This window comes from Salvelinus sp. IW2-2015, linkage group LG3, assembly GCF_002910315.2.
Source record: "Salvelinus sp. IW2-2015 linkage group LG3, ASM291031v2, whole genome shotgun sequence".
In the NCBI taxonomy this organism is placed as follows: Eukaryota; Metazoa; Chordata; class Actinopteri; order Salmoniformes; family Salmonidae; genus Salvelinus; species Salvelinus sp. IW2-2015.
Window position 1 is genome coordinate 26,525,727 of NC_036840.1, and position 19,480 is coordinate 26,545,206.

Consider the following 19,480-nt stretch of genomic DNA (forward strand, 5'->3'; position numbering starts at 1 on the left):
TTGGAAAGGCACACAAATCAAATCAAATCACATTTTATTGGTCCCATACACGTATTTAGTAGATGTTATTGRGGGTGTAGCAAAATGCTTGTGTCCCTAGCTCCAACAGTGCAGTAATATCTAACAATTCACACCAATACACACACATCTAATAGTAAAATAATGAAATTAAGAAATACATAAATATTASGACGAGCAATGGAGGAGTGGCATTGACTATAATACAATAAAATATAATATAGTATATACATATGAAATGAGTAAAGCAGTATGTAAACATTATTAAAGTGAATAGTGTTCCATTATTAAAGTGACCAGTGATTCCATGTCTATGTATATAGGGCAGCAGCCTCTAAGGTGCAGGGTTGAGTAACCGGGTGGTAGCCAGTTAGTGATGGCAGTCTACACCTGTCTATATATGGTTCCACAGTTAACAGTGCATGTCAGAGCAAAAACTGAGCCATGAGGTTGAAGGAATTGTCCGTAGAGCTCTGAGACAGGATTGTGTCGTATGCACAGACAGGGGTCCGAATACTTTCTGAAGGCACTGAATGTGTCTGTGCATARGAATGGGAGAGTGAATATGAATATGTGTAGGAGGGCGGGAGAGATTTGGTGTGCGGAGGCATAGGGTATACTATATGTTGTATGTGAATGAAGGAGAATGGATAAGTAAATAGATGTATGGAGAGGTGTAAATGGTTCTGAGAAGAAGGGAGTGGGGAAAAGACGGGAGGTTGGGATAAACTCGGCCTGGTTGGGTAAGAGAAGGCAAAGATAGGAGGGGATGATGATAAGCTTGGCTTGGGTGGGCAAAGGTGTGTAAGAATGGGAGGGTGGGACAAGCGTGGCTTGGGTGGGCTAGGGTGAGTAAAGATGGGAGTTTGGGATACGCTTGGCTTGGGTGGGGTAAAGGGGGGACAACTGTAATTGTATAAAAAAAATTGTGACTTGCAAACCTGCTGTAAAATGAATAAGAGTCCTGAAAAGACTAGGAAATTATGTCAAATCATTATTATTCCTTGTTTGTCATTATAGCTAAGATTCAATGGTGGTTATTGGTGAAAATCGAGAGGGGCTTAATCCAGGGGACTCGGATGGGGTGACTGGGAGGGCATCAGACACTTCTCTGAGGTGTGCATGGGGCCTCCACTCATCCCATTTCAGTCACTTGGTGGACCCACTCTCCCCAAGTAGACCCCCACCAGCCACTATACTTTAATTTAATTTATAAGGTAATACAAACTGGCCACAGTACTTAAGTAACAGTCTTTCTCCAATGTATGTACAATGACATAATCCACATTTTTTTTGTTGGTACATTAGGAGAGGAGTTGGAGTTTAAAAGCCCTAAAAAGGCAAAGCGCCTCATAGTACAACGTAGACCAACAAAATCCAATTTATCACATGGAATATGCACGTGCTTCATGATAGCATWTCAAATCAAATTTCAAATCAAATTTATTTATATAGCCCTTCTTACATCAGCTGATATCTCAAAGTGCTATACAGAAACCCAGCCTAAAACCCCAAACAGCAAGCAATGCAGGTGTAGAAGCATGGTGGCTAGYAAAAACTCCCTAGAAAGACTCTGTGGTCACTAAAGATCCCATGGCACTTATTGAAAGAGTAGGGGTGTGAACCTGAGTGTCCTAGCTAAATTCCCCATCTGACCCTCATACCATCACGGTCACTTAATCATCCCCAGCTTCCAATTGGCTCATTCACCCTCCTCCTCTCCCCTGTAACTATTCCCCAGGTCATTGCTGTAAATGAGAATGTGTTCTCAGTCAATTTACCTGGTTAAATACAATTACAGACCCAAGTTTAATAAATTGTGACAATAAAATAATAACAAAGCTCGTAAGCAATATAATGGCAAAAGTATTACCAGACTTGATACATATCAATCAAACAGGGTTTATTAAAAATAGACACTTGCAAATACAATAAAATGTTTCAGTTTAATGCAGTACGCTAAAAAACAAGATGCATTTATCAATAATCGTTGTTGATGCCGAAAAGGCTTTAGACTGTCTTGAATGGCCTTTTCTATTTAAAACTTTGGAAGCMTTCAGCTTTCCAGCWGAAATAATACATTTAATAAAAATATTAAATKAATGTCCTAAAACAAATATATACACAAATAATACATTATTGGATGAAATTGCTTTAGAAAGGGGCACAAGACCGGGATGTCCTCTCTCCCCCTTTCTGTTTGCACTAGCAATTGAACCGCTTGCAGAAAGAGTTAGACAGAACCAAAATGTATCAGTATTGGTTTGCATGAAAATAAAATAAACTTATTTGCAGATGATATCCTGATATACCTGACCAATATTTAAAACTTAATGCCCCCCTTGCTAAAAATATTCTCAAGATATAAAATTAACTTAATAAAAAAAAGAAATAATGGCAATAGGAAAAATTWAAATAATAACTCATGATCTAAAGCAATCCTTTAAGTGGATTAATATTTWGGATGCTTAATAAGTGACAACAAACAACAAATATTAAAATATAACTTCATCCCATTACTCAATAATATGAAAGCAGATCTAATTAAACAGAGCAATCTTCCCATAAATTTAACAAGTAGAATAAACCTCTTCAGAATTGTATGACTCCCAAAGTTTTTATACTTATTCTTGGTAATACCAATTATCCCACCGAAAACATTTTAAAAAAAATGTAATTTCGGTCAAAAGTATACTCAGGCTATCCAACTGACAATCTCTTAAGAAAAAAAAATGAATACCCGGAAAAACTATGGGAAAACTATTTTTCACACAGTGCGACTTTCCTTCACCGGGCAGAACGTTTGGGAACATTATTGTATACCCACTTCTCCAGCCACCACTACACACACACACACACACACACACACACACACACACACACACACACACCACACACACACACACACACACAACACACACACACACACCACACACCACACACCACACACACACACACACACACACACACACACACACACACACACACACAGAGAACAGCAAATGTTAGTGAGCTTTCTGTCCCACAGAGTTCTCAAGCGTCCACACCATACGATCTCTTATGTGAATGGAGTAAATGGTGTCCCCTAAATGCCATTTTCACACAGGTAATGAAGATGAAATACACTCCACAGAAGAACACCACAGCCATACAGATGCTGCCCAGGCTGGTGAACCAGAAAGCAAACAGGTATATCTTTCTCTGACAGTACTTCTCTCCACCGTTCGAGTCATAGTTCGGGGGATATATGGAGTACACCCACTCACAACCTTAAGATACAGAAAAAAACAAGGAATAATGTTAGACAAAAATAGGTACAGTGCATTCAGAAAGTTTTCAGACCCCTTGACTTTTCCCACATTTTGTTATGTTACAGGCTTATTCTAAAATGGATTAAATAAAAAAAAATCCTCATCAATCTACACACAATGCTGTAGCAATATTGATGAAATCAAATAAAATACAATTTTATTAGTCACATGCACCGAATACAACAGGTGTAGACCTTACAGTGAAATGCTTACTTACGAGCCCCTAACCGATAGTGCAGTTTCAGAAAATATGGATAAGAATAAGAGATAAAAGTAACAAGTAATTAAAGAGGAGAAGAAAAAATATCAATATATACAGGGGGGTGCCGGTACAGAGTCAATGTGCGGGGGCACCGGTTAGTTGAGGTAGTATGTACATGTAGGTAGAGTTAATTAAAGTGACAATGCATAGATGACAACAGAGAGCGGCAGTGGTATTGAAGTTGCACAGGAAACAGGAAACGGAAACCAATTGTTACTTACTTCATGTACTTCATGTGCTGGTTAACAACATGCATGGTAAAGATTGATTAACTATATATCTTTGTCTGTTGTGACTACTACATCACAAAGGATATTGAAACAAATATTGTATAGTGACAAAGCAAAAACAGGTTTTTAGAAATTTCTGGAAATGTATTAAAAATAAATACAGAAATACCTTATTTACATACAGTTGAAGTCAGATGTTTACATACACTTAGGTTGGAGTCATTAAAACTTGTTTTTCAACCACTCTGGTTGAAAGGGAGGTGACCAAGAACCCGATGGTCACTCTGACAGAGCTCCAGAGTTCCTCTGTGGAGCACTCCACCAATTAGGCCTTTATGGTAGAGTGGCCAGACAGAAGCCACTCCTTAGTGAAAGGCACATGACAGCCCACTTGGAGTTTGCCAAAAGGCACCTAAAGTACTCAGACCATGAGAAACAAGATTCTCTGGTCAGATAAAACTAATATTGAACTTGTTGGCCTGAATGCCAAGTGTCACGTCTGGAGGAAACCTGGCACCATCCCTACGGTGAAGCATGGTGGTGATAGCATCATGCTGTGGGGATGTTTTTCAGCGGCAGGGACTGGGAGACTAGTTAGGATCGACGGAAAGATGAATGTAGCAAAGTACAGAGAGATCCTTAATGAAAACCCCCTCCAGAGCGCTCAGGACCTCAGAGTGGGGTGAAGGTTCACCATCCAACAGGACAACGAACCTAAGTACACAGCCAAGACAACGCAGGAGTGGCTTCGGGACAAATCTCTGAATGTCCTTGAGTGGACCAGCCAGAACTAACTTGACCCCGATCTCTGGAGAGACCTGAAAATAGTTGTGCAACGACGCTCCCCATCCACCCTGACAGAGCTTGAGAGGATCTGCACAGAAGAATAGGAGAAACTCTCCAAATACAGGTGTGCCAAGCTTGAAGCATCATATCCAAGCAGACTCAAGGCTGTAGCTGCTGTCAAGTGTGTATTTAAGTTTTTTGTTTTTTTTTAGTACATTTGCAATGATTTCTAAAAACATGTTTTTGCTTTGTCATTATGGGGTGTTGTAGATTGATGAGGGGAAAAAATTATTTAGTCAATTTTACAATAAGGCTGTAACGTAACAAAATGTGGAAAAAGTAAATTAGTCCCCAATGGACTGTATATACAGATTTGTGGAAATAACGCTACTGTTTACTTTGTGACATACTGTGGAGTCTATGTATTGGTAATGACAATGTGAAGTTGGTGGTGCTAGGCTATTCTGCAACTTCCTGTGCTCAAGTGTTCTGGTTGACCGGTTGGTGCACCCAAACTTCAACACATCATTTCTTGTTTCCCCTAGCCTCTCGAGATAGTGAATCCTTTCAGTTAGTCTCCCATTGACATTAATGCATGAATGCAAGTGAAAATTTGACTTAAGTGGAAGATAGGATTTGCCCCTATGTGCCTATTGCCACCTCCTTCTCCCTTCCTTCAATCTCCTTTCCTCATCCCTCTTGCTTACCTGTGATGAACCAGCCGAGGTTGAAGAGTTGGAGGAGGAAGATGCAGGAGGAACACAGTAGGCTCAGGAAGCCAGTCTCCAGTGTGTTATTGAGGTAGGATAGGAGCAGGGAGGCGATGGACGTCACCCCGATCACCAGCAGGTAGATGGGGATATAAGGCTGTAAGGGGCAGTCATGTAGGTGCATAGCCCCTAAAGGAAGAAAGTGGAGATTGATTATATACAGTATGTCAGTTTCTCTCAATGGGTGGTTTTAGGCCTCTTGCAGTATCTTATCCACCATCAATGTCATTCTTGCAGTAAGGACTATGGAGAGGAAAGGAAAGATGATGTACACACCTAATCCCACTGCTGACATTAGAAACATCCATAGGATGATATTCAGCACAACTGTAGACAGAGAGAACGAGAGATCACAAACTCGAGAACATGCTGAAAACACTGAACACTCATTTGTTATATGAGAGGTAACTACTGTACCTATTATTGAGATCAGACAGGATGACAGAACGGGAGACCTCTGTGAAGTCTCCATCTTTTGTGAGTCCTTTAAATCTAAAAGGACTAGACACAGGATTGGTCTCTGAACAGTCATTTCAATGGACTAACAATCAGACTTAAAATATTTGATAGATGGTTCCAGGTTCAAAGTTTTTATTTACCAAATTGCAGAGAGCAAAGACTCTTGACATTTAAATATACCAGTTGCAGTTTATATTCACTTCTATACAATGTGCCACTAATAAATAATGAATAAGATAAAAACTCAGCATAGATAGCAGTTCTTGATTAACTTTATGTCAAATGCTGAAATCATAAATGAATGGTTGTCAAATGGCGTGGAAATTAACACTGAGCCCTCAAATTAGTTGTTGATAAAAGTATACAGTATTCAATACATCAAATATGTTGTTTTATTTTGTGAGTATCTCTTACCTGTCTCTTTTGTGAAGGAGTGAATCTGTCAAGATTTTTGCTTTTCCGTTACCGTGTAGCCTCACAGCTTGTGCCATAATTAGTCAACTTTGAAACTTCTACCATTGAGGTAGGATGTTTTGAAATGCACCCTCAGGGCAAAGCAGAATCATTGCAACACCCCCTAACCACACTCTACAACACAACTCATACACTGCATAGAGAATTATTCTTAGCAGCCATTTCCTTTGCATTTTCTCTTTTCAAAGACTAACATTGCTAAAGCCAGAGTTACCAGAGTTACATTACTGAAAAGAAAGCTAGTTTGTAATATCTTTATTAAGGCAGGATGTTTGGAAATAGTCCCCAAGACACCACCTACAGTATATGACAAATAGACTGGATAGGTCAGCAACAAGGCAAGTCAAAAACCCTTTAGTCAAAAAGTCTCAAAACCCCCCAAGAATTACTCCTGAGATCACTCCTGTCCAGGCAGCCCGTAAACATTGTCAGCTTGTATGACATTTATTTGAAACTGCTGGGCATGTTGCCTTACATTCCCCACAGCCTGCCCTCCTTTTCCTGTAGTCCACGGTCGTCTCCTTTGTCTTGCTTACATTTAGGGAGAGGTTGTTGTCCAGGCACCACACTGCCAGGTCTCTGACCTACTCCTTATAGGCTGTCTCATTGTTGTCGGGTGATCAGTCGTCAGCAAACTTAATGATGGTGTTGGAGTTGTGCTTGGCCACGCAGTCGTGGGTGAACAAGGAGTACAGGAGGGGACTAAGCACGCACCCCTGAGGGGCCCCTGTGTTGAGGATAAGTGTGGCAGTTGTGTTGTTGCCTACACTTACCACCTGGGGGCGGCCCGTCAGTAAGTCCAGGATCCAGTTGCAGAGGGAGGAGTTTAGTCCCAGGGTCGTTAGCTTAGTGATGAGCTTCGTGGGCAGTATGGTGTTAAACGCTGAGCTGTAGTCAAAGAACAGCATTCTCACATAGGTGTTACTTTTGTCCAGGTGGGAAAGGGCAGTGTGGAGTGTGATTGAGATTGCATGATCTGTGGATCTGTTGGGGTGTCATGTAAATTGGAGTGGGTCTAGGGTTTCCGGGATGATGGTGTTGATGTGATCCATGACCAGCCTTTCAAAGCACTTCATGGCTACCGACGTCATTTAGGCAGGTTATCTTCGGTTTCTTGGGCACAGGGACTATGGTGGTCTGTTTGAAACATGTAGGTATTACAGACTCGGTCAGGGAGAGGTTGAAAATGTATATGTGCGGTCACTGTGGGGACGACGTCGCCAATGCACTTATTGATGTAACCGGTGACTGAGGTGTTATACTCAATGCCATTGGATGAATCCCAGAACATATTTCAGTCTGTGCTCGCAAAACAGTCCTGTAGCGTAGCATCCGCATCATCTGACCACGTCCGTATTGAGCAAGTCACTGGTACTTCCTGCTTTAGTTTTTGCTTGTAAGCAGGAATCAGGAAGATAGACTTTTGGTATGATTTGCCAAATGGAGGGCGAGGGAGAGCTTTGTACGCATCCCTTTTGTGGAGTTAGTGTTCTTACTCCCGATTGAGCTAAGGTGTTCAGCTATGCGTTGTTTTAATTGTCTTTTCGTTTGTCCTACATAGGCTTTCCCACATGAACAGGTGATGAGATAGATTACTCCCTTTGTTTTGCATGAGATGATATCCCTAACAGGGATTTTTGTGGGTGTCTGAAGAAGGATGTTTTTGTAGTGCTATTGCATTGTGTGCATGAGCCACATTTGTAGTTCCCATTTGGAATGGGTGTCAAGAGTGTCTGAAGGGGCAGGTCAGATCTCACTAAGCTATCCCCAATATTGCAACCACACTTATAGACTACAAGTGGGGGTTCCTTGAAGAGATGTGCAATTAATATATATTTTTTTGTATGAATTGTATTTTCTATTTAAAAAATGTTTACCCCCTTTTTCTCCCCAATTTTGTGATATCCAATTGCGATGCAATTACGATCTTGGTTCATCGCTGTAACTCCCCAACGGGCTCGGGAGAGGCGAAGGTCGAGTCATGCGTATTCCGAAACATGACGCGCCAAACCACGCTCCTTAACACCTGCACGCTTAACCCAGAAGCCAGCTTAACCCTCCCTAACCCAGATGACGCTGAGTTAATTGTGCTCCACCTCATGGGTCTCCCAGTCACTGCCGGCTGTGACACAGCCTGGGATCGAACCCAGTGCTTTTTCAGGACTGATTTCATTTTCTCCGAACACTTGGTGTACTTAGTGCAAAAGACCGTTGCGTTGTTTTTCTTCTTGGGTTTAGTTTTTAGCAATACATCTCTTGGTTTTTGAGATATTTTCACCATTGCAGCATCAAGAGTTTTGTCTTTGTAGCCTCTCATTTTGAATTTATCTGTAATTCTCTTAGCATTGCTGTCAAAATCTGACTGGTGGCCACAGATTAGTTTTACCCTGCATAACTGGCTATATGGTAGACCATTCTTGAGGGGAAGGGGATGCATACTCTCCGCACGTAGCAGGGTATTGTGGTCTGTGAGCTTGTGTATTAGTCTCTGTGTAATGCATCATTCTCCTTTATGATCCATGTTGTTAGGTTCTAATTTTCAGAGTAAATAACTCACGGACAAGTTTAATTTCTCCCAAAGGGTCGACACAGCTTTATTCAGTCAAAGACATAGCTTCCCCTGTGGTGGTATTCATACCCCACTTTGGGTGGAGTCTCCTCCTTATCACTGAACATTGCATCGTTCTTGCTAAGCAGGGAACTAAGTGGTTTGAGCCTTCAACGGTTTCTCCCCTTATCAGTACTGTCACATGCAATTGTTTTCCCTGCACTCAGCCCCTCCCAAGCTTCATTATGGCACCCCTCATGTCTCTTTTGTAACTAATCAAATCAAATCAAATGGTATTGCTCACATACACATGATTAGCAGATGTTAATGCGAGTGTAGCGAAATGCTTGTGCTTCTAGTTCCTACCATGCAGTTATATCTAACAAGTAATCTAACAATTTCACAACAACAAAGGAATGAATAACAATATGTACATATAAATATATGGATGAGCGATGGCCGAACGGCATAGGCAAGATGCAGTAGATGGTATAGAGTACAGTGTATACATATGAGATGAGTAGGGTATGTAAACATTATATAAAGTGGCATTGTTAAAAGTGACTAGTGTTACATTTATTACATCCAATTTTTAATTATTAAAGTGGCTAGAGATTTGAGTCAGTATGTTGGCAGCAGCCACTTAATGTTAATGATGGCTTTTAACAGTCTGATGGCCTTGAGATAGAAGCTGTTTTTCAGTCTCTCGGTCTCATCTTTGATGCATTACATTTACATTTACATTTAAGTCATTTAGCAGACGCTCTTATCCAGAGCGACTTACAAATTGGTGCATTCACCTTATGATATCCAGTGGAACAACCACTTTACAATAGTGCTCTAACATCTTTATAGGGGGGGGGAGGTTAGAAGGCATCTTACACTTACCCTATCCTAGGGTATATTTATAGAGATTGTGTGGTAGGTGTCTCCGGAAGGTGGTGATTGACTCCGCTGACCTAGCGTCGTGAGGGAGTTGTTGTTCCACCATGGGGTGCCAGAGCAGCGAACATTTGTGACTGGGCTGAGCGGAACTGTACTTCCTCAGAGGTAGGGAGGCGAGCAGGCCAGACGGTGGATGAACCGCAGTGCCGCTTGTTTGGGTGTGGGCCTGATCAGAGCCTGAAAGGTACGGAGAGGTGCCGTTCCACTCCAGCCCGTAGGCAGCACATGGTCTTGATAACGGATGCGAGCTTCAACTGGAACGCCAGTGGAGAGAGCGGAGGGCGGGGATGACGTGAGAGAACTTGGAAAGTTGAACACCAGACGGCTCGGCGTTCTGGATGAGTTGTAGGGTTTAATGGCACAGGCAGATGAGCAACGCCAACAGCGAAGTTGCCAGTCAAATCCGACCGGAGATGACCAAGTGCCGATTAGGACCTGCGCCGCTTCCTGCGTGAGGCCTCGTACTCTGCGCGATGTTGTAGAGCACTGAAACCCTACAGGAACGGGTCACCCCTTGATGTTTAGTTCGAGAACGACAGGGTGTTGTCCCGGATCACGCCAAGGTTCTTACCACTCTTGGAGGAGGACACAGGAGGTTTCAACCGTCGATGGCGACAATCGACTCGAACGGAGTCCTTCCCCAGGAAGAGAAGAGCGCTCCGTCTTCCGAGGTTCAGCTTGAAGTGTGATCCGTCCATCAATGATATGTCTGCCCATACTCAGAAGATACGCGATATTCACCACCTGGTTATCAGAGGGGAAAGGAGAAGATTAATTGTGTGTCGTCTGCATAGCAATGATAGGAGAGACATGTGAGGATATGACAGAGCCAAGTGACTGTGTATAGCAGAAATAGAGAGGGCCTAGAACAGACCCTCTGGGACACCAGTGGTGAGAGCACGACGTGGTGCGAGACCAGATTCTCGCCACGCCACCTGGTAGGAGCGACCTGTCAGGTAGGACGCAATCCAACGTGCGGCCGCCGCCGAGCATGCCCAGCTCGGAGAGGTGGAGAGGAGGATCTGATGGTTCACAGTATCAAAGGCAGCCGATAGTCTAGAAGGATGAGCAGCAAGGAGAGAGAGTTAGCTTTAGCAGTGCGGAGCGCCTACCGTGACACAGAGAGAGCCAGTCTCAGTAATGACTAGTCTTGAAACCTGACTGATTTGGATCAAGAAGGTCATTCTGAGAGAGATAGCAAGAGAGCTCCAGGACGGCACGTTCAATGAGTTTTGGAGAGAAAAGAAAGAAGGGATACTGGTCTGTAGTTGTTGACATCATGCATCTCTACTGACCTCCGCCCTCCTGGATGATAAGCGGGGGATTCAGGCAAGGCCTGGCTCGGGTGGTTGTTGTCCTTGATGATCTTTTTATGGCCTTCCTGTAGACATCGGTGGTTGTAGGTGTTCCTGGAGGGATGGTAGTATTGCGTATCGTCTGTTGCAGACCTCACTACCCTTGGAGAGCCTTACAGTTGCCGTACCAGGCGGTGATACAGTATGCTCTCGATTGTGCATTGTAAAAGTTTGTGAGTGTTTTTTGGTGAACAAGCCAAAATTCTTCAGCCTCCTGAGGTTGAAGAGGCGCTGCGTTGTGGATAGACCATTTCAGTCTTGTCCCGTGAATGGTGTACCGCCGCAGGAACTCTAAACACTTTCCACCTTCTCCTCTACTGTCCCATCAATGTGGATAAGGGGGTGCTCCCTCTGCTGTTTCCTGAAGTCCACGATCATCTCCTTTGTTTTGTTGACGTTGAGTGTGAGGTTATTTTCCTGACACCACAATCCGAGGGCCCTCACCTCCTCCCTGTAGGCCGTCTCATCGTTGTTGGTAATCAAAACTACCACTGTGGTGTTGTCTGCAAACTTGATGATTGAGTTGGAGGCGTGCATGGACACGCAGTCGTGGGTGAACAGGGAGTACAGGAGAGGGCTGAGAACGCACCCTTGTGGGGCCCCAGTGTTGACGATCAGCGGGGTGGAGATGTTGTTTCCTACCCTCACCACCTGGGGGCATCCCGTCAGAAAGTCCAGGACCCAGTTGCACAGGGCGGGGTCGAGACCCAGGGTCTCGAGCTTGATGACGAGTTTGGAGGGTACTATGGTGTAAAATGCTGAGCTGTAGCCAATGAACAGCATTCTTACATAGGTATTCCTCTTGTCCAGATGGGTTAGGGCAGTGTGCAGTGTGGTTGTGATTGCGTCGTCTGTGGACCTATTGGGGCAGTAAGCAAATTGGAGTGGGTCTAGGGTGTCAGGTAGGGTGGAGGTGATATGATCCTTGACTAGTCTCTCAAAGCACTTCATGATGACGGAAGTAAGTGCTAAGGGGCGATAGTCGTTTAGCTCAGTTACCTTAGCTTTCTTGGGAACAGGAACAATGGTGGCCCTCTTGAAGCATGTGGGAACAGCAGACTGGGATAGGGATTGATTGAATATGTCCGTAAACACACCAGCCAGCTGGTCTGCGCATGCTCTGAGGACACGGCTAGGGATGCCGTCTAGGCCGGCAGCCCTGCGAGGGTTAACACGTTTAAATGTTTTACTCACGTTGGCTGCGGTGAAGGAGAGCCCGCAGGTTTTGGTAACGGGCCATGTCGGTGGCACTGTATTGTCCTCAAAGCGAGCAAAAAAGTTGTTTAGTTTGTCTGGGAGCAAGACATCGGGGTCCCCGATGGGGCTGGTTTTCTTTTTGTAGTCCGTGATTGACTGTCGACCCTGCCACATACCTCTCGTGTCTGAGCCGTTGAATTGCGACTCTAGTCTGTCTCTATACTGACGCTTAGCTTGTTCGATTGCCTTGCGGAGGGAATATGTTCCTATACTTCTGTACTTCTATACTTCTATACTTCTGAGTTTAATATAACAATGTTCCAAGTTTAACCCCGAATCCAACAATGTCCAGGTAGTTTATTTTTCTCTCATCAGTCTGCATGGTGAATTTGAGATCCAATCGCAATACAACACTGGTATTCTGTAATAAAAACTGCTTCAACATTGTATTATGTTATTATTGCTATTATTACTAAACGTAATTTTGATCAGTCATATTGCTCAAAATGTGATTATAATGATTGTATATTTAAACCCAGTGATTTTGAAAGGCTTCTAACTGTCTTGGTAATTTAGCAAGTATTTGAGTGGCGTTTGATTTAGCATGGACTTTGCGCTTTTGGGATTATTAAATTGATTCCCTTGTACAAGGCAACTCAATCAGTGCAGCTCAAGTATTTGAAAGGAGTTTACATATTTTAAGCCAGGTCGGGGACACCAAAATATTCACTCATATAGGCCTTGTGTAGCTCATACTAATTAAAGCACTGTTTTGTCAAATCATACAGATAAGACGTATCCTGTGATGTTATCAGTGAATAGGGCATTTTGAAAGCATTGAATGAAAGAAAATAGCTGTACAAAGAGTTCAAATGGAGTAACATTAAAACTGAACAAGGTTCATCTGGGATTCTCAAGTAACGGAACCCTTTCGGTTTCATTTTGATCTCAGGGGTTGTAAGGCTCCCAGTCAAACACATAACAGTAAGCCTGATATGTTTGTTAGTCAATGATTACGTAGAGCTATCCATAGAGATATATAATGTATGAACAATATGCCTTAGGCATGGAAATGCGTATGTTACCCAGACGGAAAGAACCGGTAATAATGTGGCTCTGATAGACCTGTATCACTGACTAATTGTGATACAAAAACAGTTTTGTCCTGCAGATTAAACTGAATCACTGATACAATCATACACCCACACCAGACTAGGATGATAAAGACATGAAATACAGGCACATTATTCACAATTTGAACTTTTTGTTTAATACATTTAATAATGTATAAATAGTTTAAAATCGAGCTAATGAGAATGAATGCAACAACGTTTCTCATACAGAAACACAGTAATATATAATAACAGTTAAAACACAATTCGTTATTCAATTGATAACTGGATTCCATTGGTTTTCTCTAGTTTGTTAAGTAAACATTATACACCCTCTCCTCCCCTCTTCTCCTCTCCAATACTATCTTCCTCCGCCCCTCTCTTCTCCACTCTCCTCTACTGCCCTCTACTCTCCCCTCCTCCTCCTGTCTTGTACTGTTGTCTCATCTCCCCCCCTCCTCTCATCCTCTCCCTCATGCTATGTTGTCATCAGGGTCCCGCTTGCCAGTATAAAGGCACAGACAAGCATACAGCATCCCCCCAGCAGCAGAAGGCCCAGCACAACGTAGGCTAGCGTGGTGGTCCAGAAGGCAAACAGGTACAGGGTCTTGTTGCAGTAGGGGTCCTCAGTCAGTGTCTGGTTGAAATTGGGCTGATAGATGGAGTAGATCCACACATTACCTAGAGAGAGAGCAAGAGAGAGCGAGAGCGAGAGAGCAAGAGGGAGCGAGAGAGCTCAAGAGGGAGCGAGAGAGAGAGAGGCCTTTGGTATGAAGTTGAAAAGACTGTCATTATGTCAAGTAAATGTTTCCTAACAGAGTTTAAAACTCACGAGAGTCTGTTATTTTTGCAAGACTTTCACAGCTTGAGATACTGTAACGTTGTATTTTTGGTGGGAATCAGTCAGTTCTTGGAAGACGTTAAAAGTGTGCTTTTTGCCGATTTTTTATTTAATTTTATTTAATTTTATATTTTTCACACCTTTATTTAACTAGGCAAGTCAGTTAAGAACACATTCTTATTTTCAATGACGGCCTAGGAACGGTGGGTTAACTGCCTTGTTCAGGGGCAGAACAATAGATTTTTACCTTGTCAGCTCAGGGATTCAATCTTGCAACCTTAAGGTTAAGTAGTCCAACGCTCTAACCACCTGCCTCGCGAGAAGCCCGCCTGTTACGCGAATGCAGTAAGAAGCCAAGGTAAGTTGCTAGCTAGCATTAAACTTATCTTATAAAAAACAATCAATCAATCAATCATCATCACTAGTATATAAACTAACGCCATGGTTGATAGATATTACTAGAGTTTATCTAGCGTGTCCTGCGTGCATATAATCGATGCAGCTGCGCATCCGTGAAAAAAGGACTGTCGTTGCTCCAACGTGTACCTAACCATAAACATCAATGCCTTTCTTAAAATCAATACACCGAAGTATAATTATTTTTAAACCTGCATATTTTAGCTAAAATAAATCCAGGTTAGCAGGCAATATTAACCAGGTGAAATTGTGTCACTTCTCTTGCGTTCATTGCAAGTATATGAACAGTTTGGCCGCCGTGGCTCATTACAACTAATTTGCCAGAATTTTACGTAATTATGACATAACATTGAAGGTTGTACAGTGTAACAGGAATATTTAGATTTATGGATGCCACCCGTTCGATAAAATACGCGAACGGTTCCGTATTCCACTGAAAAAATAAACGTTTTGTTTTCGAGATGATAGTTTCCGGATTCGACCATATTAACCTAAGGCTCGCTATTTCTGTGTGTTATTATGTTATAATTAAGTCTATGATTTGATAGAGCAGTCTGACTGAGCAATGGTACGCACCAGCAGGGTCGTAAGCATTCATTCAAAAACAGCACACTTTTGTGCGTTTTCCAGCAGCTCCTGTTATATGACTTCAAGTCTATCAACTCCCGAGATTAGGCTGGTGTAACCGATGTGAATGGCTAGCAAGTTAGCGGCGGTGCGCGCTAGAGTTGATCCCCCTTGCTCCTGATGGGTAACACAGCTTCGAGGGTGGCTGTTATCGATGTGTTCCTGGTTCGAGCACAGGTAGCGGCGAGGAGAGGATGGAAGCTTATACTGTTACGGCTGGCAATACTAAAGTGCCTTATTAAGAACATCCAATAGTCAAAGGTATTGAAATACAAATCGTATAGAAGAAAATAGTCCTATAATTCCTATAATAACTACAACCTAAAACTTCTTACCTGGGAATATTGAAGACTCATGTTAAAAGGAACCACCAGCTTTCATATTTCCTCATGTTCTGAGCAAGGAACTTAAACGTTAGCTTTCTTACATGGCACATATGCACTTTTACTTTCTTCTTCAACACTTTGTTTTTGCATTATTTAACCAAATTGAAACTGTTTCATTATTTTATTTGAGGCTAAATTGATTTTATTGATGTATTAATTAAGTTAAAATAAGTGTTCATTCAGATTGTTGTAATTGTCATTATTACAAATACATTTAAAAATCGGCCGATTAATCGGTATTGGCATTTTTGGTCCTCCAATAATTCGGTATCGGTATTGGCCGTTGAAAAAAATCATAATCGGCCGACCTCTAACTACACCACCAAACACACACACACACCACACACACACACACACACACACACACACACACACACACACAGTGTTCCTTCTCTATCCTACCACACCGTCTTTCTCTCTCCCACGGTCTCTCAGACTCACCGCTGATGAACCAGCAGAAGAGGAAGAGGGAGGCCAGAGTGCTCCAGGTGGTGCAGAGGGGGTTCAGTAGGTTGGGGGCCATGTCATCTGAGTCCTGGGCACATGGTAGGCAGGAGAGCAGGGCTAGGGCCAGGCCGGAGGCCCCCATTACCATCAGGTAAATGGGGATGTAGTGCTGCCGGGGGCAGTCATAAAGGTACACTGCACCTATAAAGTAATACATAGGGGTAGGAGAGTTTGGGATGGTCAGTTGCAGCAAGAGAGGGTTGCAAAGTGCACAACAATGGTAAGGAAGGTTTATTATAAAAAGTATTACTTCAGCTACTCACCTATGGTGATCTGAGCGATAGGAATGACACATGCAAGTAGTTTAGAGATACCTGGGGGAGAGAGAAGATAGAGGTTCAGATTTTTACCCTAAACCCAATCTACATATTTTAGCTACATTTTCCCTTTGATTTAAAGTGGTAATCTGCAGCTACTATATACATTTTTGGACCTATATATTAATGATATGTTCCCATTGATTATTAAATAATATAACTTAGAAATGCCTCATGAGCTTAGTTCAACTGTCATCCTCAGAACCCAAAATATAAGCTTGTTTGAATTTTACTCCAATGTTTGTATATAAAGTAAATGTAAATCGATAGCATGGATGGTCAGTCCTTGAAATAGTGGTTACATTTCTGCAGCCCCATCCCTCAGCTGTTTACCAATAGCTATGTTATTGTTTCAACTGCTGAAGGGCGCTTTAATTGGAAGTTAGGATTCGACCCTAAATGCACCATTCAATTGATCTGAGCAACTCTTAAGTGATGCAATCGGTATCGGACGTCTTTCATTCCACCTGATATGGTTGGTTTGGAAGGGTGACGCATGTGTTGCAGCAGATTTCCCCTCTCCATCTTGTGCGACACAGTCAGGCCTACAGAGGGTGATAGAGAGCCATGACAGAAAAATGACACAGGACGCTGTATTAATTCAACGGTGTGCAACACTTGGAACATTGGAGATAGAAATGTAATGTATAGCTCTCACAATTCTCAATTAGCCACAACAGAGATAATAGATAAGAGATGATAGGTAATGAATAGTAATGATTTCAGTTGTAAACATACACTACCGTTCAAAGGTTTGGGGTCACTTAGAAATGTCCTTGTTTTTGAAAGAAAAGCACAATTTTGTCCATTAAAATAACATCAAATTGATCAGAAATAGAGTGTAGACATTGTTAATGTTGTAAATGACTATTGTAGCTGGAAACAAGTGATTTGTAATGGAAAATCTACATAGGTGTACAGAGGCCCATTATCAGCAACCATCACTCCTGCGTTCCAATGGCGAGTTGTGTTAGCTAATCCAAGTTTACCATTTTAAAAGGCTAATTGATCATTAGAAAACCATTTTGAAATTATGTTAGCACAGCTGAAAACTTTTGTGCTGATTAAAGAAGCAATGAAACTGGCCTTTAGACTAGTTGAGTATCTGGAGCGTCAGCATTTGTGGGTTCGATTACCATCTCAAAATGTTCAGAAACAAAGAACTTTCTTCTGAAAGTCGTCGGTCTATTCTTGTTCTGAGAACTGAAAGCTATTCCATGTGAGAAATTGCTAAGAAACTGAAGATCTCGTACAATGCTGTGTACTACTCCCTTCACAGAACAGCGCAAACTGACTCTAACCAGAATAGAAAGAGGAGTGGGAGGCCCCGGTACACAACTGAGCAAGAGGACAAGTACATCAGAGTGTCTAGTTTGAGAAACAAACGCCTCACAAGTCCTCAACTGGCAGCTTCAATAATATAGTACCCGCAAAACACCAGCGTCAACGTCAACAGTGAAGAGGCGACTCCGGAATGCTGACCTTCTAGGCAGAGTTGCAAAGAAAAATCCATATCTCAGACTGGCAAATAAAAGTAAAAGATTAAGATGGGCAAAAGAAAACAGACACTGGACAGAGGAACTCTTGCACCCAAAGTATACAGTACAAGTCAAAAGTTTGGACACACCTACTCATTCATGGGTTTTCTTTATTTTTACTTTTTTCTACATTGTAGAATAATAGTGAAGAAATCAAAACTATGAAATAACACATATGGAATCATGTAGTAACCAAAAAAGTGTTAATTAAACAAATCAAAATATATTTTATGTTTGAGATTCCTCAAAGTAGCCACCCTTTGCCTTGATGACAGACTTGCACACTCTTGGCATTTAATCAACCAGCTTCATGAGGTAATCACCTGGAATGCATTTCAATTAACAGGTGTGACTTAGTGGAATAGTGGAATTTATTTCCTTCTTAATGCATTTGAGCCAATCAGTTGTGTTGTGACAAAGTAGGGATGGTATACAGAAGATCAAATAAGCAAAGGGAAACGACAGTCCATCATTTCTTTATTAACCTTTCTCGCCCCGGGGTTCCGCTAGCGGAACACCCACAACATTCCTTCGCAGCGCGCGAAATTCAAAAATATTTTTTAGAAATATTTAACTTCCACACATTAACAAGTCCAATACAGCAAATGAAAGATAAACATCTTGTGAATCCAGCCAACATGTCCGATTTTTAAAATGTTTTACAGCGAAAACACAATATATATTTATGTTAGCTCACCACAATAGCCAAACACACAACGCCATGTTTTCACCGCCAACATAGCTTTCACAAAACCCACAAATAGAGATAAAATTAATCACTAACCTTTGAACAACTTCATCAGATGACAGTCTTATAACATCATGTTATACAATACATTTATGTTTTGTTCGAAAATGTGCATATTTATAGCTACAAATCCTGGTTTTACATTGTGAATACGGCGCCATAATGCACCAAATTGTCCGGAGAAATTTTGGACAGTCACGTAATCTAACCAAAAAACTCATCATAAACTTTACTAAAAAATACATGTTGTACAGCAAATGAAAGATACACTGGTTCTTAATGCAACCGCTGTGTTAGATTTAAAAAAATAACTTTAGTACAAAGTACAGCATGCAATATTCTGAGACAGCGCCCAGCAATTCTCCGCCATGTTGGAGCCAACWTATACRACAAAAATACGAAATAACATCATAAATATTCTCTTACCTTTGATGATCTTCCATCAGAATGTAGTGCAAGGAGTCCTATTTCCACAATAAATCGTTGTTTTGRTTWAGAATGTCCATTTCTTCTGTCGAATTAGCAACTTTGGCTAGCATTGTGGAGCTCACGTGTCCATCAACTCTTGGCGCATGGAACGAAAAATTCCAAAAGTCACAATAAACGTTGAATAAACTGGTCAAACTCAGTTG

At 41.9% G+C, this 19,480-nt stretch overlaps 2 protein-coding genes across 2 annotated transcripts; both read right to left on the bottom strand.

Annotated features, from left to right (window-relative positions):
* Positions 1 to 2,961: 2,961 nt before the first annotated feature.
* Positions 2,962 to 6,341, bottom strand: LOC139029459 (transmembrane protein 272-like). Its single transcript, XM_070449487.1, has 5 exons — positions 6,251 to 6,341; positions 5,795 to 5,878; positions 5,654 to 5,704; positions 5,315 to 5,506; positions 2,962 to 3,287 (listed from the first exon to the last, which is right to left on the bottom strand). Exons 2-5 carry the CDS (start codon positions 5,847 to 5,849, stop codon positions 3,052 to 3,054), a joined length of 534 nt encoding a protein of 177 aa, XP_070305588.1. The 5' UTR covers positions 5,850 to 5,878; positions 6,251 to 6,341; the 3' UTR covers positions 2,962 to 3,051.
* A 7,493-nt stretch (positions 6,342 to 13,834) lies between these two features.
* Positions 13,835 to 17,491, bottom strand: LOC111980710 (transmembrane protein 272-like). The gene is given in 6 exon segments (XM_070449604.1): positions 13,835 to 13,975; positions 13,978 to 14,148; positions 16,180 to 16,386; positions 16,509 to 16,559; positions 17,030 to 17,107; positions 17,482 to 17,491. Coding segments are annotated over 6 exon segments (552 nt in total). The 3' UTR covers positions 13,835 to 13,940.
* Positions 17,492 to 19,480: the final 1,989 nt, after the last annotated feature.